General features: G+C 42.2%; 3 protein-coding genes across 3 annotated transcripts; 2 read left to right on the forward strand and 1 right to left on the reverse strand.

Annotated features, from left to right (window-relative positions):
• Nucleotides 1-252: 252 nt before the first annotated feature.
• On the forward strand, nt 253-3,257 carry LOC129869464 (zinc finger MYM-type protein 1-like). The gene is made up of 2 exons (XM_055943918.1): nt 253-1,146; nt 1,371-3,257. Exons 1-2 carry the CDS (start codon nt 1,111-1,113, stop codon nt 2,460-2,462), a joined length of 1,128 nt encoding a protein of 375 aa, XP_055799893.1. The 5' UTR covers nt 253-1,110; the 3' UTR covers nt 2,463-3,257.
• A 6,444-nt stretch (nt 3,258-9,701) lies between these two features.
• Nucleotides 9,702-15,005, reverse strand: LOC129867699 (uncharacterized). The gene is made up of 5 exons (XM_055941257.1): nt 14,845-15,005; nt 14,075-14,179; nt 13,532-13,923; nt 13,104-13,414; nt 9,702-12,705 (listed from the first exon to the last, which is right to left on the reverse strand). The coding sequence occupies exons 3-5, from the start codon at nt 13,541-13,543 to the stop codon at nt 9,702-9,704; spliced, it is 3,327 nt and encodes a 1,108-aa protein (XP_055797232.1). The 5' UTR covers nt 13,544-13,923; nt 14,075-14,179; nt 14,845-15,005.
• Nucleotides 14,991-18,926, forward strand: LOC129832054 (uncharacterized). Its single transcript, XM_055895794.1, has 2 exons — nt 14,991-17,076; nt 17,463-18,926. The coding sequence occupies exons 1-2, from the start codon at nt 16,326-16,328 to the stop codon at nt 17,468-17,470; spliced, it is 759 nt and encodes a 252-aa protein (XP_055751769.1). The 5' UTR covers nt 14,991-16,325; the 3' UTR covers nt 17,471-18,926.
• Nucleotides 18,927-20,766: the final 1,840 nt, after the last annotated feature.

A 20,766-nucleotide genomic window follows, 5' to 3' on the forward strand; every position in this document is an offset into this window, starting at 1 on the left:
TTAATAATACGCAATGAAAGCACTTATGCTGATTATAGACACTTAATAGCGCGTTTTTAAGTTTCAAAAGATTGCGACCCCCGCCCTTTTCCTCACAATGGTTTGATCCACAGCTTGCAAGCTAAAAGATAGTTCGTATCTACTGTGTGAAAGGCACTCAATGCACGTAACTGACGTGAGGTTTATCTAGTCAATCGGCCATAGCAATGTTTTTTTTTATGTTGGCAAGGTTCAAACACACACACACACACACACACACACACACACCAGCTGAATTTGCAGAGCTAGCACGCAAACTAAAGCAAACGTTAACCATCAAGCTAGCTAGTACCTATTCCATTTATGTGGCGTCGTCAAAGATGGAATCTTTGCTATCGTCAGTTTATTCCAAGATCAGCATGCAGCTGGAGTGCTTCAAAGTCCCTGTGATAAGGTTAGCGATAAACAAATCCAAACTGAACAGAACTACACTCTCTTCTACCATTGTCTTAAATATATTTAATGGTCTCGTTGCAAAAGCTAAATTGTCGCTAGTGAACTTTTTTATTTTATTTCACCTTTATTTAACCAGGTAGCAAAGATTATAGCAAACACCACAGTAACGGAATTGGTGCTCGCTAGCTTTGCAAATTCAGCAATTGTTGGAAGCCAGCCAATATGAAACAAACTATATTAAAATTACGAAAGGTTGCAGCATATGTTGTGTAAATGGTGAACTCATACAGCTGTCAACTCTTGTCACTGCAATCCGTTAAACATTTGCTAGTTACCTTTTAGATCGAAGCACATATAGAATGATAGAAGATAAGATGATAGAAGCCCATCTCCTACTGTAAATAACCTACACACTGTGTGTGTGTGTGTGTGTGTGTGTGTGTGTGTGTGTAGCCAGCCAGCCAGGTAGACAAATGGCAGAAAAAAGACAGACATCAGAGTATTTTTCAGTACACCAAAACGCAAAGTAAGAACCCTAGTAGCCTAATATCTCAAAGACTAGTTGATAAAATGTTCATAAGAAAGAAGTGAAATGCTAATGGAAATGTTTCACAATGATGTCATTAGGCAGAGCAGGCAACAGATGGCACACAGACAGCAAAGTTGGGGACAGATATGCAGGGACAGACTGGCAGAGACAGGGAGTCTCAGGTAAGTTTGTTGAGTCTTTGTTTGGCAACATTATGAAAGGTTCTCAAATCATTTTTTTGTAAATAGGGACATAATTGGAAAATGCCATGGATACCCCGACTCTCAACTTAAACTGGTGACTGAACTAAGATTTGTTTAAGGCAATGGTATTGCTGTTGTGATTAATTGTGTTGTTTTGGGTCCCGGTAGTTACGAGTACGGCAAACACCTTATTTATTTTCCAGGAGACAGACTGTGAGTCAGTGAGGGTGGTGAAAGGGAAAGAGCCAGGGAGAGAGACTTCAGAGAACAATGTCACAGCCACGGCAGGACCAGGTGTCACCCTTGTTGCCAGCAGCACCAGTATAGGGGACAGTGGCACAGCATTGTCCAGTTACCTCAGTGATGGCACAAAACTATATCAGCCACACCCACAATTTATAGAACCGCAAACTCTTGCCAACAGAGTGTTGACGTTTCAAGAGAGATGGTTTCGCGATTTCCCCTGGCTACATTATAATCCATCAATAAAAGGAGTGTTGTGTTTTCACTGGAGCCAAGGGTTTTCAAGACAGCCATCTTTTGGCCAAAGAGCAGATGCTGCCTTCATTAGTGCAGGATTTAGGAACTGGAGAAAAGCCATTGAAAAATTCACAGCACATCAAAACTGCCAAACCCACCGCCACTTTGTAACTGTAACAGCACACCAGCTAAATCCAATCAGTGTCCAGTTATCCAGCGCGTGGGGTAAACAGCAGGATGATGCAAGGCATTGCTTGATGAAAATTGTTAGTTCGGTGCGGCATGTAGTAAGACAGGGACAAGCCTTTAGAGGCCACACGGATGACAGTGGGAATTTATACCAGCTTTTGAAACTTAGGGCAGAAGAGGATGATCCCATTTTACTGAAGTGGTTAACAGAGCGTACCACAATGTACAAAGGCCTCAAAGCACGGAATGAAATTCTGAACATCATGGCCAATACAGTCATTCGAGCCATTGCAGCTGAGATTAGGTCTCTTCCGATTGTACAATTTTCAGTAATTGTTGATGGTACTCAAGATGTCTCTGGTGCTGAACAGGAGAGTGTCTGTCTGCGTTATGTTGACCATGACCTTGTCCCTCACAAGGAGTTTATTGGGCTATACAGGGTGTCGGAGACAACAGGCGAGGGCATTGCGAAAGTGGCAACTGATGTGTTGTTGAGGCTCAATTTGCCCATGTCTGGCTTACGTGGGCAGAGTTACGATGGTGCCTCAAACATGGCAGGAAAATACACAGGTGCACAGGCAAGTGTGAGGAGGCAGCAGCCATTAGCCCTCTATGTACATTGTTGAGCACACTGTAAATCTGATTACACAGGCTGGCTGCTCAGCCCCCCACTGATCCGGGATTCCCTTTCTTGTGTCCATCAGTTAGGTGTCCTCTATGGCCAGTCAGGAAAGTTTAAGAGCATGTTTGAATCAATTGTCACGTCCAAAGATACAAATCTGACCACCCTGAAACCCATATGTCCAACAAGGTGGACTGTGCTGAATACTGCTATTAGAGCTGTGCTAGGGCAGTATGAACGGGTACTAAGCAGCCTAGAGGAGATGGCAAAATCTGCATCCAAGACAGCTTCAACTGCCAGTGGCTTATTCGAGCACTTCAGCAAAGGCAAGACTGTGTTGGGCCTCACACTTGCCTCTGCTGTTCTTGGAGAGCTTGAATGTCTAAACATTTCACTGCAGAAGAAAACTCAGACTGTCTCTGGTATGCAGGCTGCAGTCGAGTGTGTGCGGTCATCTCTTAGGGGAAGAGAAATTACGAAAGCTACCGTTGACTGTATGAGAAAGCAACAACATTGATTGACTCTATTGAATCCATTGAGACGCACTCAAGACGATTTGCTGGCAAAGCAGTGGATCACTATAGGGCAGAATTTTTTTAAGTATTGGATGGTGTGGAGGTTCAGTTAGGTGACCGTTTTGACCAGGACAGTCTAAACGTCCTGCAAAAGTTGGAAAGAGCGCTTCTCACGGGGGAGTTGGATGATTCTCTAGATCAGTACCCAGAGGTGAACATAGATTCTCTTTCAGTGCAGATCCCTCTCTTTCACAACAAATACCCCTGTAGCAGCAGTGGAGAGGCAGCAGAAGTCCTCAGGAGGCTTCCAGTGGAGTGGCGGGGGTTGTTCGACCAAGTTGAGGTGCTGATCAGAATTTTGTCTGTGGTGCCAGTGCCTTCATGTGAGGCTGAGAGGAGTTTCAGTGCACTCCGCAGGTTAAAGACTTGGCTACGGGCTAGCATGGGCCAAGAGAGACTGAACGGCGTAGTTGTCTGTAATGTACATAAAGACAGGCTGGACAGTCTCAAGAGGGAAAATATCTGCCAGCAATTTGTTGGATCCATTGAAACCCACAAACATATGTTCAGTTCTTTTGTTCAGTAGTGTGTATAGCAGTGGTTCTCAACCTTTTTTGGGGTACTGGAACCCCTGCATATTTTGAGGCAAGGCAGGCAAGGTTTTGAGTGGTCCTCAGGGTTCTCCACCCCCTCTATATTATATGTAAACTTACTGGAAACCTTGTGGTATTGAATACGTTCATTACACTTTTTGATTTCACGGACCCCTTTCAATTACACCAGGGACCCCATGGACCCCTGTTTGAGAACCCCTGGTGTATAGTATGATATTTGTTCTTTTGTTTAGTAGTTTTTAGTACATGACTACACTTACTAATTATTTATTTAATGTTATTTTATTTAAAATGGCATACTTTGTGTGACATACTTGTCCATAGCTGCTGTTTGAAGAGTTGAGACACTGACTGAAGGATATTTTGGTTGATTTATTTGGGTTATTCATTGAAGTAGTTATTTTGCTTTTAGAACTGTACTTATTTGTATCTTTTTGTTCTTGTAAAACTATTGTAGTAGACTCAGGCCAGTGGAGACCAACTTTGTGATGGTTCTCAATGGAGATTATTTTAGACGAGATCACACCATGTTCATTGTATTTACGAAAACTCCACCCATACAGTGTACAGTACCATTGCCACCTACTGGTCTTTCTTGGTATTGCTGGTTGTAAGTACAAATACCTGCATACATACTGGACTGATAAGGAACACTGCTATAACTATTATTATTAGTAGTATTATAATGATTTAAACATTTGAACAAGTTGGGACAACCCTTCAGTTAACTACTGTACCTATCAATTATCCAGTAGTAGTGATTATGGTTCCTCAATATACATTTAACATATTACAACGTAGGCTATGTGTTACAGCACTACTTTTGGTGTCCCCCTCAGGAATTGCTCTTGAGAAAATGTAATGTAATTGTCCCCTCCAAAGTTGATATCAGATTTTCGCCCCTGGTATAAAGTATTTGGCAACAAGAATTACATTTTTATTTTTTTTATTTTTATAATTTCAGTGGTTTTGTTATCATTGCAATAGTAACATATAATATATTTTATGTTAAAAATATAGGCAGTGTTCATAATGGTAAATAAGTACTTTGCAAGGTTTTCACAAAATTCTGACACAAATTTACATTCAAAGAGCAAGTGAGACACATTCTCACCTTTAGCCACAAATTTGGAAATCATAGAATTACATGGATATATCTTATGTAAAATTTTGAAGTGCACTTCCTTAACTTTGTTTGGTATACAGTATTTGTAAGGCCTTAACCATGCATTTTTCCAGACAATGTCAGGAATAAGCATGTTCCAGAAAAACTTTCCTCTCGGTGTAAGTTGGTTTTGTGAATGAAGAATTTGTCTTATATATTTATTACAACAAGATCTCTCAAGTAAGCCCACGCCTTCCAATCTGAGTTCTGGATAAACTTTGTGATCATTCCCAAAATTAAGATGACTTTTCATAAGTGTAGTTAGACCACTGGGAATGGCTTTGAATACAGAAATAAACTCTCTGAAAGGTATTGGAAACTCTTTCAATGTTATAAATTGTTCAAATGTGAGAATATTACCCTTGTTGTCGAAAATATCAAGAACAAAGTCAATATTCCTCTCATGCCAGCTGGGGTAGAACAATGACTTATTCCTTACAGTTATGTCTGAATTATTCCACAAAAGAGCTTTATGAGGGGAAAAATTGTGCAGGAAACATATTTTCCAGGCCAGTAAAGCTTGTTGGTGAAACCAAGCCAATTTAGCAGGTAATCTTTCAGGAATATAATTACATTTCAGTAAAAATTGAAGACCCAATTTATTAAACACATTATTTGGAATGAAATACCATATTGAATCAGTATCGAGCAAAACATTTTCAACCAGTTTATCTTGAAAGTGTTATTTATGTCAACAGAATCCAACACTTCTAGACCGCCTTCAGCTCTTTTGTTAGAAAGGACAGATTTTTTTAGTTTGTGAGACTTATTTTTCCAGATGAAGTCAAGAAAGGTCTTATTGATCTCTTTACAAGTAGCTGGATTTACACATAACGATAATGAGGGGTACACAAAACGAGACAGTCCCTCTGGCTTGGACAGAAGTACTCTCCCAAGTATAGAAAGATCTTGTCACGAATCCCGCCGAAGATGGTGCCTCTTCCTGTTCGGGCGGCGGTCGTCGTCGCCGGCCTACTAGCTGCCACCGATCCCCTTTTCTGTTTCATTTAGTTGTGTCTGATTTGTTGCACCTGTTTCGTGTTTAGGTTTGGTTGTGGGCTATTTAAACCCAGTTGGCCCGCCGGGTTTTGTGCGGGCTTGTTTTTCTGTTTGTGTTGTTCGTTCATTCTTGTGGTGTCTGTTCCTGCTCAGTTTCGTCCTGTTTGTTTGGACTGGGACTTTACGTGCCCTTGTGTGTGTGGCGTGACCGTCTCTCTGATTATTTGGAATATTAAAAATACACGTCTTTTGGAACTACCCTGCTCTCTGCGCCTGACTCCTTCACTCACCACTTTTGAAGTCCTGACAGATCTCTTTGTAGCCAATTATTAAATATATTTTTAGTTCTCTTAATTTTAGGAGAGAAATTCAAATGTTGTCTGACTAAGTGGTTTTTTGACAGATGTATTCCTAAATATTTAACACAGTCCTTTACAGGAATATTTTCAGTTTCTTTATCATCAGAGTCAAATAAACATAAGATTTCACATTTAGAAACATTCAGGATTAATCCTGATGCAATAGAAAATGCAATTATAGCATTAAGGGCATGTGCGACCTGGTCTTTGTCTCTTAAGAAAAGAGTAGTATCATCAGCCAGTTGGGAAATTTTGATTTCTTTGTTAAAAATGGTTAAGCCATACACATTTGCATCATTCAGAATATCTAGAGATAGAAGTTCCACAACCAAAATGAATAAAAATGGCAAAATTGGGCATCCCTGTCGTACACTTCTGTTGATACTAAATCTTTTGGAAGTATTAAGGTTTAGTAGCACAGAACTATTTATATCTTTGTAAAACATGCAAATTACTTTAATAAAATTTACACCAAATCCAAAAAGTAAAAGAGAAATTCATGTTCAATTGTGTCAAAGGCTTTACAGAAGTCCAGAAATAGGACAACCACATCTGAGTCAATTGCATCTGAATAATCTATAAGGTCCAAGACTAAACGAATGTAAGAGCTTATGTGACGGCCCTTCATAAATCCTGTTTGAGTCTCATTTATAATGCTATCTATTCCTTTCTTTAATCTTTTGGCATAAACCAGAGCAATCAATTTGTAATCAACATTTAATAAAGTAATTGGTCTCCAATTGTCAATGAGAGAAGGGTCTTTATCAGGCTTCGGAATCAATGAAATAAGGCCCTGTTTCATAGTGGAGACCATTTCCCCATTTTTAATGCAATCTTGAAACATATTGAAAATCGGGTCTTCTAGCAACTCCCAAAACTGTCTATAGAATTCAACTGACAGGCCATCAGGGCCAAGTGATTTCCCTTTTTTTATTGAATTCAGAGCCTCTCTAATTTCTCCAATTGACACAGGTGAATCGCAAACTGAGTGGAAATCATCCTCAATTACAGGGACACAATTCTGAATGTGGCAAATGTAACTTTCACAACCATCTTCCTGGAATTGAGAGCTGTAAAGGTTTTCATAAAAGGAATTGACAAATGATGATATTGTAATGGGATCTTTGCATAAAACATTGTTAATTTTGAGTGCAGTTATAGATTTTCTTTTTCTAGTTTCTCTTTTCATATGCAAAAAAGTAACTAGTGTTTCTATCCCCCTCTTCAATCCATTTTGCTCTTGACCTTACAAAGGCGCCCTTTGCCAGATCCGTGTAAGTCTGTTCTAATTCTAGTTGCAAAGACCTGAACACAGACTCCTCTTCTTCAGATAGATTATCTTTCTTTAGAAAACTGTCAAGCTTGCTCATCATCATCATGCAGATTTAGAAGCACGGTGGCTATGAAAAACTCCCTAGAAAAGCCGGAACCTAGGAAGAAACCTAGAGAAGAACCAGGCTCTGAGGGGTTGCTAGTCCTCTTCTGGCTGTGCCGGTGGAGATTATAAGCGTACATGGCCATTAAGGCCAGATTGTTCTTCAAGTACTGTAGTTCAAAGTTCTTCATAGATGACCAGCAGGGTCAAAAAATAATGTGGTTATAGAGGGTGCAACAGGTCAGCACCTCGGGAGTAAATGTCAGTTGGCTTTTCATAGCCGAACATTCAGAGGTCGAGACAGCAGGTGTGGTAGAGAGAGAGAGGGAGAGAGAACGAAGATCGAAACAGCAGGTCCGTGACAAGGTATCACGTCCGGAGAACACACATGCCTCTTCATGTGATACATGATGTTTGGCTGTGCTGTGTGAAGTGTTATCTTATGGGTTTGGTGATTGTTCTGTGTGAAGCCGTATTCTGCATTGCATCATGGAATGTGATGTGAAATCCCTGGGCCTATGGCTGTTGAAGCTACTCCACTGCACTGCTGCTGTGAGCAGGAGTGGGAGAGAAGCCATGCTTTTATTAGACTCTTGTTCTGTCACTCATTCTCCTGCCTCTCCATCTCAAAGGCTGACAAATATTTTGAAGAGTGGTTAAAGATGTGGCTGTGCGCACACACACTCAGACTCCAACTCTATTTATAGGTTTGTCTTATTCCAGAATACACCCATAATTGTGATTCACACAGTATGGTTCTATGTTTTCCACTCTGTGATTAAAAGTAGTTCTCAGAATAGAGCATTTTTGAATTGACCAAAGCCCTTCTCCCCCGATTGCTCAGTTTGGCCAGGCGGCCAGCTCTAGGAAGTGTCTTGGTGGTTCCAAACTTCTTCCGTTTAAGAATGATGGAGGCCACTGTGTTCTTGGTGACCTTCAATATTGCAGAAATGTTTTGGTACCCTTCACCAGATCTGTGCCTTGACACAATCATGTCTCTACGGACAATTCCTTCGACCTCATGGCTTGATTTTTGCTCTGACATACACTGTCAACTGCTGGACCTTATATATTCAACATACAGATAACATCTCAGAGGGTTGATCTAGCTGCAGATAGCTAATGCTCCTCTATGTGTTTTCCCCTTGCTGCTAATAAGCTCTTATCAATCTAACTAAATGAATAGAGAACATCTGGTTATCTGACGGTCTATGCAGCAACTATTGTATTAGAGACAAGCTCTGGTTATTATATTTTACGAGACAAGTCAGTTAAGAACAAATTCTTATTTACAATGACAGCAGGTTAACTGACTTGTTCAGGGGCAGAATGACAGATTTTTACCTTGTCAGCTCAGGGATTTGATCTAGCAACCTTTCTGTTACTGGCCCAACGCTCTAACCACAAGGCTACTTGCCACCCCAAGTCCTGCCAACTCAAAAACTGCACAATAAATGTGTAACCAAGGGGGAACTAGCACATTTCTCTGAGAAAATCTGCTTCAGTGCTACCAATCATCCAAAACACTTGAAACTTTTGTAAAATAATTTGCATTTATTTGATCAAATAGACTTTGAAAGGGTAAACATGCAGAAATTCCTCTTGTCAAAAGTCTTGCTGTTACAAAAGTAGTTCTTCATGCAGCGTAACAGGTTACAGGTTCTTCTTGGTGAAGCGCCTGAATGGCTTCATCATTGCTGAAAAGACCCTGACAATCAACGATCGTTTTTTGATAGGCTGAGATATGGAGGGAGAAACCTCTCCAACTGGAGCTAGAAACACAAGAGAAATGGATGGGGTAAGAGAGAAAGAGAAATTGAGCGAGAGAGAGAGAGGAATACAGTATAATAACGTGATAAATAACAGTGCTATGAGTTTGGTAGGCATACTCTATGTTTCTAACACACACCTAAACAAAACTACAAGCTATAGCAGAGCTCTAAAACATCCTTACCTATGCAATGTCCATCAGTAGAGGGAATCTCAGTCTGTTCCTGGACTGAATGGCAGTCCTTTTTGTTTCCTCTCTTGGAACGCTAACAGGAGAAAGGTAAAGAAAATGGTACAGAGAATAAATAAATAAATGGAACACTTCTGAATCCAAGGCAACAATTTAGTGATGAATAAAACATATTTATCTCATGTATTTGTCTTATCATAGCCACATCAATAACATCAGCACCTAACTGGAACAAAAAAAAAAAGCTAACTCCCTGCTATACCTTGAAGTTGATCCTGGGTTTGGTCATTGAAAAGCAAAGGAAGCTCCTTCTTGCTTTCTGCTCAGCCCCCCTCTCTGTCTCAGCCTGGTCTGATGGGTTTGTTGCAGCAGAAGCTGGTCTTGACACCTCCTTGCATCCCTGTACCAGCTGCTGGGTCAAGGACTTTACCAGGACTCTGTCAAATGCAGGGTCCTGGGAGGAAATAGCTGCTTGCAGGGTGTTATAAGAGCCAAACTCCTCCATGAGGTTTTTATGTACACCTCTGAACACCCTGTGGATGTGCAGGTTCTGGGAATATGCCTGTGTCCTGGAGAATCTGGATGCAGCACAGAACTCAGACAGGACTTGTCTGATGAGTTGCTGAGATGTTTCTGTCATGTCTGCTGCCTGTTGGGAGGGTCCATCTAGGGCTGAGGGTCTGATCTTCGATAGCAACCGTATCACCAGTATGGTGACCAAACACATGACATCATCTTTGCTGGAGTCCATCAAGTACTGCAGTAGGAATGCAGTGGCACTGCTGATGTCCGGGGTGATTAAGAGCTCCCTCAGATGGCCAGAGCTGCTGGGGATGCACACCTTCTCTTCAATGTCAATCCCATCTCCCTTTGGTACCAAAGAGGTTCCCTTGCTGGTGAAAGACGGAGTGGATGATCGAAAAGAGGCTTTAGCACTCGGTGGTCGGCTGCTGTCAGTCATTGGACTGTTACGATGCAGGGGTTCATCTGTGTGTGCCATCATCTTTGTCTTTAGGTCACTTGTAGAAATCTCTGGCATTTTAGAGTCCATGATGTCGATGCAGGAGCTCCTGACTAAGGGGAAGGTCAGATCAAAAGGCACTTCGTCAGGGATGGGAGTGCCAGGGAGGTTGATCTCTAACTCACACTCTGACCTAGGACCATTTGAAGAGCTGGACAAGGAACTACGACCCTTTAAAGAAGTGGACAAAGATGAACAGCTTCTAGGGATGTCTTGGCAGACTTCTTCACTGTCATCCTCACTTTTCTCAACCTCTTTCAGCATAGTTCCTACCATATCGTTGATCTGAAGGAGCTCCCTGGAATCCTTCATTCGCCCTAAGTTTGAGATTTCACTCTGGATAGCAACCAGGATTTCCCCAAGGGTCTCTTTGGAAGAAGCATTTTCTGTCCTTTCGGATCCGGATGGCTTCAGCCCTGTGAAGAAATCCTTAAGTGTGTTCTTCATACTGACCCAGATGGTCTTAGCTGTTGACCAAAGCTTCTCCTCTGATATTTGAACACTCAATTCAGTATCATCCAGTTGGGAGCCCCCGTGGGAGCACTGTAAAACTTTCCCACTTCTTTCCAGTAGCACAGTGCCAGTGGACTCATTTTTCTGGAAAATAGTCGCCATTCCTTTGACAAAGGTTTCCACTAATCCAGAGGCTGTATTTTGAGAGGACATGGAGGCAATCTCTGATGGCGAGCTAGATGATAAGCCAGCCTGCGGACTTTTCTGAAGACCAGTATGGCTGATCTGTGTGATAAAGGAATGACTGGATCTCATCAGCACTTTACTCACTGCCTCTTCTGCCTGAGTCTGAAAGTCATTGCTAGAGAGCTTCTTAATGCTCTGAATCAGACTAGTAGAGGACTGTGTGATTCTGACACTCTCTTCTGAGCTCAGTTGAGAACATTGAGTACTCCCACTCAAGTCTTCATTGGGTGAGGGTGACTGGGAAATAGTATAGTCATCAAGCTCTGATAGGACACCATCAACAATCCAACAAGCCTCTAGGGACTCATCAGATGAACTGACAACGTCCAAGGATTTACTCTCCACTTTTGATAACTCTGACTTGTAGATGGAAAAAACACTGCTAAGAACTTCTTGAGTACTGGTATCCAGATTGGAGAGACAGAGAGCTGATATTGGTTGGCTCTCACTATGAACTCTACTAAGTTTGGTGCTGGGTAACTGGACCTCAACAGTTGAAACAGTTGCCTTTTCCAGGGTGTCTGAAGACTCCTGAAGAGAAGCGTCCTTAGCCACACCTTCTTCTCGAGAGGATAGAGTTAAAAGGTCCCTCAGCTTTGCTCGTATAAGGCCGTAAAGTGTGCGGGCTGGAGAGAAGGTTATCTTCTGTGAAGACCCTGTTTTGTGGTCATTTACAGGAACTGGCCAATCAACTGCTTCACATGTGCCTTCAAATGATGCTATCGTCTCCATGCCTCCCACAAATGCCTTAACAATCACTGTGGCAGTGGAGGTTACAGATGTCAGGGCTGTAGAGCTGGTATTCAGGGGTGCTTCAGTAAGGCTAGGAGCAGCACTAGAAAGCCTAGAGGAAGGAGCCATGCCAGAAGAGCTGCTGACTTTCCTTGTAAGGATGGTGCTCACCGCCTTGAGGGCTTTAGACTGAAAGTCGTGGCTAGAGAGGGTCTGAAGCTTTCTGGCCACCACACTGGTAGAGGATCCAGTCTCTTTGAGAAAGTGAGTGGTTCCTTCTTTCCCAGATGGACACTCAACATCAAGGTCACATTGAAGATTGGTCAGAAATTTAGACCCCAAGATTGTCATCTTCTTGGCCAGATCCAAGAGGATGTCGAAGTCATGTGCCATTTTGTCCATTGTGCCGACAATGGCATCCAGCACATCATCGGTCACAGGGTCCATGAGGGGCTCGATAAACCCTACCCACTCTGGCTCAGACGTTTTGCTCTGTAGCTCGGCCAGGATCTGCACCGAGGCTACCCGAATGACCTCCTTGCCTGCTGCTATGTCCTGACTGTCCATAGGGGGGCAACTCCCCGAGCTGGCCTGAATGGCCACTGAGAGGCCAGAGTTAAGCTGGTGTACTACCTCCCCCACGATAGCACAGCTCAACTCGGAGGAGCTGGAGGAGGTGGGGTTGGAGTGACCCTCAACCAGGGATATCAGGAGGCTCTCTTCCGTTACCCCAAAAAGAGCCTTCAGAGGCTCCTCCATGAGGGGAGCCTCTCTAGTTGCAGGCAAGCTCTGCAATGAGGTCTGGGACCTTGAAGATAAACACACAATCACCACTTATGCCATGCAAATGTGACCAACTGGTATCTTATCTGGGTCATTAGTGAGCCTGAAAACCAAATTAGAGCAATGATGGTTTACTTCTCATACCATCGTAGTTCTAGAAGCCTAAAGCCAACTGACACCATTTTTTGTCTGATTTTTATGTTTATACGACATCAGAATTTGACTAATTACCTGATCTATTTATTCATAGATTACTTTATGGCTTACCCAGTTAAAAATTACTTTCACCTGGACCCACCCCCTCACGGGCAACATTTCTGACCAGAACTTAAAACTACAAGGTATGAATTCCAAGTTAATAATTTATGATAAGTATGGGTCAGGTCTTGAAATGATTAAGTTCAAATATTGCTGTGAACATACCTCTTAGGCGACCAGCATGATGATGAGGTTCTGCGAGTGGATTTTTGGCGGCACCCTGCACTGCCATTCCTCCTCCTCTCCTTAGTCCAGTAGTTCATCTCACTGATCAGCAGCCTTTTCTCTCTCTCATCCAGACTGCCTAAGGAATCCTCAGACCCTGTCAGAGAGCACTGGGATTCTGGGGAGGTTGCCCCACTCCTCAGGTTCACCCCCATGATACGAGCTAGCGTTGGTAGGAGAATGCGGAGGGCTGTCTGGGTCACGACCTTAACAATCTTCAGACACAGCATGGAGAGCTGCTCGAATGTCAGCTATGACCAACAAATAGAGTAATGTTTTTGCCAATCAACCAATTCCATGACACCATTCCCTATATATATATATATAGTGCACAACTTTTGACCAGAACCTTATGTGGAGAGACTTACGTTATTTTTCATGCCATGCTGAATCACTCTCCATTGGCTAGAGAAAAGAAAAGAAAGGAAACATATTTTAGCTGCACACTGGTGTTGAGTTAGTGGAGTCACTAGATAGCCATGTTAGGGATAATAAAAGTGTATTTAATTAAGCTTTTAGCAAGTATATGAGTCATTTTGTTCACCTTTAGTGATTTGATTGCACTGGACAGGTAAAAGCACATCTCTCTGCGGGCCTCCACTATATTGCTTTCACCTATATAGATACTATCTTCTCAGATCAGTGCTGATGAATTTGAACACAACCTGCACCCAACATTAAGTAATCTCGGACCTGCACCAATGCTGCTGTCCTCCTCCACGGAAGTCTTCTTGGCACGGCCACTGGACTTACGTTTAGCCTACATGACAACAGATTATAGGTCTCATAGCAGATCTAAGGTCAGTGTAGTGTCTCCTAATGCTTTAAGGTTAGGATTTAGTGATAGTAAACTAATCCTAGATCTGTGCCTAAGTAGGCAGAGGATGTGTAAAGGACAGCATATTTCTTACCTTGCCTCCTGTCCTGTTCTTGTTGGTCTCATGTGTCTCTGTTTCATCCTTCATATTCTCCACAACTTTATTTTGGTCATCCGGATGATCCTCCCATTTCACGTTCTGGTGGATAAATGAGAGGTCAATATCAGTCCTAGGTTGTGACTTTATGAAACAAATGATTCTCTCCTATTTCAAACAAAACGGCAATAGTGGTCAGATTTCAGTCCATGGATCAAACCAGTGACACCTATTGCTGTGGTAGTGACCTACTATATTGTTAGTAATTTCTCCTCTAAACTCAAAATAGGCTAAATGAACCATACCTTGCTGTCGTCTGACATGATGTGTAGCTTATTGTTGTAGGCTGTTTAGAGGTAATACTAGTACTTCCTTTGAAAAAACGTCAGTGAACATTCGGCAGACAACTGAAGTGAATATGAAGGTCCTTGAATTATGCCAAACCATTGTTGAATACTCGATTCCGATTGGCTGAAGCCAGGGCATTCTTCAAAGATGTCATACACACATGATGTCACAATTAGGCCTAAGTCTAACGTCTGTATGAATTGTCAATGTCATTAGAAAACAGATCATAGCTTGTCAAAGTTCTGCCAAACGAAAATATTTGTAAGTGCACGTTGTTGCATTTAATTTATGGTTTATCAAGCATCCTCATTCATCGCCATGCACAAACACATAACTCGCTGCAATCCATTAGCTATAAATCTGAGGTTCCAAAGCTGCAAAACTAGGACATGCAATAAATTATAACAATTTGCACTTACAATAATTTAAAATCAATGACGTTCTAGGGGGCTTTAACTATTTCAGCACTATTGTCCGCTGCATAGTGCTGACACGTTTCTAGGCGTCAGGGGACCGGGCCATGGTGCTGAAATGTTTCGAGTCTGGGCAGCACCTGAGACCGCGGCATGGTGCTGAAATGGAGCAGGGCTCAGTTCTATGGGTATCTCATGCGGATTTTCCTGCTAGCCTATGTATAACGATACTATAATTACATTATTTTCATCCATCCGTCAACACAAATGGCATGTCAACGTTTCCCAAATAATAATGCAATTAAGCCAAGCCGAGATGTGTGATTCTTCATCAAGAGGACGAAGCACCACTGTATCATCTAAAACCTTCAGAGAGATCCCTTAAAACTGCAATATAAATTCTCCACAGCTGTTATGGTAGCTAGGTCATTTAGCAAGACATGGACGAATCCAACACATAGCGTTTCTACTGAAGTGACTGACTGTCATGTTGCTAGTTCTAATGACGCTATTAAAACAAGAATAGTTATTTGTAATTGCTCCGGGAGCTAGTTATTGCAGAGCCCAGCTACACATCCTGCTTGCTGGGCTCATTATGGACAGCCAATGAGCAGTTCAGGATAAAAAGTCATCCAGATCTGATCCCTAAAGCATACATGCTACTAGGAAACTGTAGCAACCTGCCGACCTGCACAATCCTCCATGGCACTAATGCTACACGCGCAGTATGGTATGCTAACATCCCACAACAATTACCCAATTTAATTACTTGCCTAAACTTCCAATCATACATATTTTCTAATATCAACCACGGTTTCTGCACTTAAGGCAGACTTGCTATTAGAACAAGATGGAATTAGGAAAACTCTAAAGCTCGTTAAACGTAGGCTAAAATTAACTTTACCTGGCTGTCGTCAGCCATTATGTGTAGCCCGTTAATTAACGCTTCGAACACACCGACTGTGTCATTGCATCACTGCTGCATAACATTTCGCGCAGCTAGGCAACTATACTGATGCAGGTACCTTTTGCAAATGGTCGCATGCGGTTGGACACATGGAGGGGAGAATTATTTTCGCAGTATCCTCAAAACCGTGTCTTTTTGACACAACTGCTGACAGCTACAGGGACATAAACACAAAAAATGCTGATTGGAGACAAGTGTCCACGATAGTAGGATTGCCAGGTCAGTTTAGTAGTGAGCTTGTGCTAGATGTGGCTAGTTAGCGTTAGCTAGCTAGCTAACCTAGCCAATGAGGTGTGTGTGAAAGAAATAGTCAAATAAATTATGCTAGTTACTACCCCTGATAACTTTACCAAATGTTCATGTTTGAAAGAGTGTGAGTGTGTATGCTAGATAAATAGTAATAGAAATAATAGAAATGGTAGATACTACTGTACCCCTGATAATTTGGTCAGATAACCGTGTGTGTGTCTATGTGTACAGTAGGTGACATGTCCATGATAGCTATCTAATAACTATAGTTATGCTAGGTAATGGTTTGGCTTATCATGTTCATGTCTATGTAGAAGAAGACTGTAGGAGGAAGTGGAGAGGACTCAGGAACAGGTATCATAGAGAGAGAAGGGCAGAGAAAGAGAAGAAGAGGTCTGGGTCAGTAGCTTCAGGCCAGCAGCCTTGGCGCTTCTGCCACATTCTTTCTTTTCTGGATCCATTTATTGTGCCTAGGGCAACGAGTGGCAATTTTAAAGCCAGACCCCTTACGTCATCCACAAGTGTTGTCGCCACCGGTGCATCAAGACCCTCAACGTCACCTACAAGTGCGACCATCACCTCCACCGATGTAGTGAGACCCTCTACAACATCATCCACGAGTATGACCACCACCGGTGCAGCCATGGAAGATGATGAAATGGAGGAAGCACCTCTAGATCTGGGACCACCTGAGATTATTATGAACCTCATGGAAGTGACCACTGAGGACCTCGTTGAACAGGATGTGGCCGTGGAGAGAAACAGAGAGAGAAACGAAGAGGAACAACGTCACGCTAGGCGTCATCGGAGGTACCAGCCCCCAGATCCACTCAATTCATTTCAGCAGAGGCTCCTCCAAGCCGTCGAGAGGGATGCAGCCCAACCTGATGCTCACAGGAAGGAGGATGAAGAGACCCTCTTTGCCATGAGCCTGGTGCCAACCCTGAAGAGGCTGCCTCAGCAAAGAAAAGCAGCAGTCAAGGTTAAAATGTATCAGCTGCTTTTCCAAGCCGAGATCAATGGTACTTTTTTTTTTCTCCACATCACAGGTAGTGTCATAAGTGTGCGACAGTGAAGTAAAGTAGGTCATTTTTAGAGTATACTCATGTAGGTTAATTGGTATTTCAGATCAAAGTATTAATATGAGGCAAATGTATAGCTGTTGTTTCTGGGTTAGAAAATATCCCAAAACAGTTTGCTGTCTAAATATTTGCCTGTCATATTCATCTTTTGATCTGAAATACAAATTCCATGAGTAAACAGCAAGTATTAACAACTTTACCACACTGTTCCTATATTTATGCCACTAACTACACTATACAAGCAGTATTTAGTTGACAAAAATCTCACCTTTTATGGTGTCATATTATGTTAAGCTTGTATGTGTTGTTTTTCTCTTCCCTTTCAGAAATTTAGTCAATTTAGCCGACCAGCTCACAGGAAGGACAGGAAGAGGACAGGAAGAGGACAGGAAGAGGACAGGAAGAGGACAGGAAGGACAGGAAGAGGACAGGAAGAGGACAGGAAGAGGACAGGAAGAGGACAGGATGGACAGGATGGACAGGAAGGACAGGAAGAGGACAGGAAGAGGACAGGAAGAGGAGAGGAAGGACAGGAAGGGGACAGGAAGGACAGGAAGAGGACAGGAAGAGGACAGGAAGGACAGGAAGAGGAGTTGTCTGGGTGTTTTGACCTCCCTCATTGTACCTTTCTTTTCACACACGTCAGTTCTGTTTAAATTCAGTCAATTCATAAAGTCATTTGTTTATAAAGTCTTAGGATAGCATTCATTATTAGTGTTACATAGATTTCTGAATTGAAACTCATACAGAGTTTTCACAGATGCTCTTGGTCTCTTACGAGACTAAAGGTCAATATATTTATTTCCTTTAAAACCACTTGAAAACCAGGATGTTGAAACTTTTTGTGAAGTTATGTTCCATCGACTGGTCCATGACGTCCAGGGGCCATTTGTTTGTTTAGCTGTGTTATGGCTACATATTATTTCCTTTTTTTCAGAGACAGAGACACACACACCTCTTCATACCGCAGATCTCCAGAGCCCTGCCCTCTCTCTCTTTATGGCCATGTCTGAAGTTCCCCTATTACGTCTAGGATTTATGAGTAGTCCCTGTATCGGTCTGCAGTTGTGCCAAAAATACATGCTCTTGCTGTTCTCTTACAGATTACAGGCTATACATTCATTTTTTATTTTTTATTTACACGCACACACACCTCTTTCAATAGTTTTATTTTTTAAAACATTTTTACAACACACATACCTGTCATGTTCTTTCCTGTACTTGAATACTTATTAAATTATAATGTTTTCATAGTCAGTTGTTTCAGTTGTTTATTCATATCTAATTTAGACTTAATCTGCTTATTTCTTCCCTACACCTTTGCTGATCTAAGACAAGATGAAAGTAAAAACACATTCTCTTCCTAATTCGTTTTTTTTTCACCTGTATTTTGTCAGGCCAGTGAACATGGTGGTAAACTGTACTATTTGTATGGACCCTAGGTTACCCTTTCCCTTTGTTATCATACTAACTGTATGTCGTATAACCTTAGTTAGTGCTCCCGCTCACCTGATGTACCATGCCAGGTGTGTATAATACTGACGTTACTGGGAGAGGGAAGGGGTTAACCATCTCTGGACCCACACAGACCTGCGCTTTCGGCGGGGCTGGTCCCGGCCCAACAGCGCGATCAAGACCACCTTCCTCAACGTTGGTCTCATTGTTGAAAGAGCCTACTCTGCTATCTTGACTATTTATTATTGCATTTCGCTCCAAAACTGCATTTTGGAGGGAAATTATATTATAGGCTCTCACAATTAATTTGTGGATGTCATCGAATAAATAATATACTTGGCAAATAAATTAATAAAAAATGTAAAGAAATTATGCAATCAAACTGTTTTTATGTAATCCCACATTTTTACTGAATATCTGTGCAAAAATCTACATTCATATTTTGCTACTTTCTGTCAAGTCCACGCATACAATCTGGTCGAACGTATGCACCACACAGAACGCACTGCAACTGCCTCTGCAACGCAATGCTGCAAGGCAAATGCAGCGTTCCATTGGAAATGAATGTACTTCTGGTGTATCGAAACGCATTGACACAGTCTGTGTGTGCGAAGCGTAAGGGTCTGCGCCTCTAATACTGTAGCTGTTCTGATAGGCTACTGCAGCTGTTCTGATAGGCTACTGCAGCTGTTCTGATAGGCTACCTCTGCTGTTCTGATAGGCTACTGTAGCTGTTCTGATAGGCTACTGCAGCTGTTCTGATAGGCTACTGTAGCTGCTCTGTAACTGTTAAACTAGTCTAATCTATCCGTTGAAAACCCGTTAGTGAACCGTCCTCAAACACAGTGAACTGATGTCAATATGGAGATTAACCTTCACATAAAGATATCAAATACATGACGTCAGATATGCCTAGCGGTATTGTTGACTTAATCACAATACATGATGGAGACCAAGATGGCGTCGCTGTGAGAGGGAGTGTTTTCTCGCTCTTCAAAGCAATATTGAGGGTTAGGTGGTTAACAGTCAAATATTGGCTATTAATATTGAAAGAAACTATCACTTTTTTTTATGGACATGGGATAAGTTTAGAGCTAGTTTTTGTCAAGTTGAATGGGAAGAACACGACAGAAAGACAAAAGTAGACGAAATATCCAAGTCTCGCAGAAGATGGCTGACATGCTAGCTAGCCACAACGAGAACCAAAGCAGCATGGATACACAAGCCGCTAACTCAAGCAAGAGAAAGAACAAAACTGACCAGGATGAAATCCTTGCAACCTCTTTACCTCAGACCCCAAGTAAAAATCCACCGGTGAAAAAAGTAAAAGAAAACATTTCCATGTCGGAACTTTTCTCTGCAATCCAGTCCCTGTCTACTAAACAAGACGCCACGCTCTCCAAAGTGTCCCTCATAGAGCTGGCTACAGAAGAAACATCAAAGACGATCGATAATTTGTCAGAAACTGTCAATCAACTACACAAAATTGTGAGCGAGAACAAGGATAAGATAACGTTCCTAGAGAATGAGCTGAAGAACATGCAATCCAAAAATAATGAGCTGTGTGAGAATGTAGCTGAACTTCAAAGGTACTCTCGCAGATGGAATCTGAAAATCCAAGGTGTAAAAGAGGTAGAGGGAGAGGATATTAGAGAAGTAGTCATTAATATCCTGGGAAAAGTGGCACCATGCATCAAAGACAGGCTAAGAGACGTGATTGATGTGGTACATCGACTTGGGAAACGAAGATCTGATGGACCCCCTCGCAATATCATCTTGCGCTTAACTATGCGCCATTACAGGGACATCATATGGAAAATGGCCAAGGGGAACAAGTTTCTGGACCAGAAGAAACTCCGCATCAAAGAAGCCCTGATACCGCAGGATCAGGCTGCCAGAGAGAAACTGTGGCCTCTTATACAGAAGGCGCGACAAGAGGGAAAGAAGGCGGGGTTCAAGGGCCCACACGCGTTTATCGAAGGAAGAATGATTACTGGGTAACTCTGTTGACATTAACCAAATTGGAACTGTGAGTACTACCTTGAGTACAGTTAATGTACTGCCAATTATACATGTACCGTTCGAACTACAACTGATGAACACTTGCCAAGAAAAGGAAGTAAATAGATTTGTTATTCTGTTAACCACCGCTACCTCAGCTGAGCGTAGTTTTCC

This window comes from Salvelinus fontinalis, chromosome 2, assembly GCF_029448725.1.
Source record: "Salvelinus fontinalis isolate EN_2023a chromosome 2, ASM2944872v1, whole genome shotgun sequence".
In the NCBI taxonomy this organism is placed as follows: domain Eukaryota; kingdom Metazoa; phylum Chordata; class Actinopteri; order Salmoniformes; family Salmonidae; genus Salvelinus; species Salvelinus fontinalis.

Excerpts from the sequence above, each read along its gene's own strand:
- LOC129869464 (XM_055943918.1), top strand. The coding sequence starts at position 1,111 with ATGCAGGGACAGACTGGCAGAGACAGGGAGTCTCAG. Across the intron at positions 1,147-1,370 it reads GCAGAGACAGGGAGTCTCAG|GAGACAGACTGTGAGTCAGT; the intron begins GTAAGTTTGTTG and ends TTTATTTTCCAG.
- LOC129867699 (XM_055941257.1), bottom strand. Across the intron at positions 12,706-13,103 it reads TCATGCTGGTCGCCTAAGAG|GTCCCAGACCTCATTGCAGA; the intron begins GTATGTTCACAG and ends TTTATCTTCAAG.
- LOC129832054 (XM_055895794.1), top strand. The coding sequence starts at position 16,326 with ATGCTAGGTAATGGTTTGGCTTATCATGTTCATGTCTATGTAGAAGAA.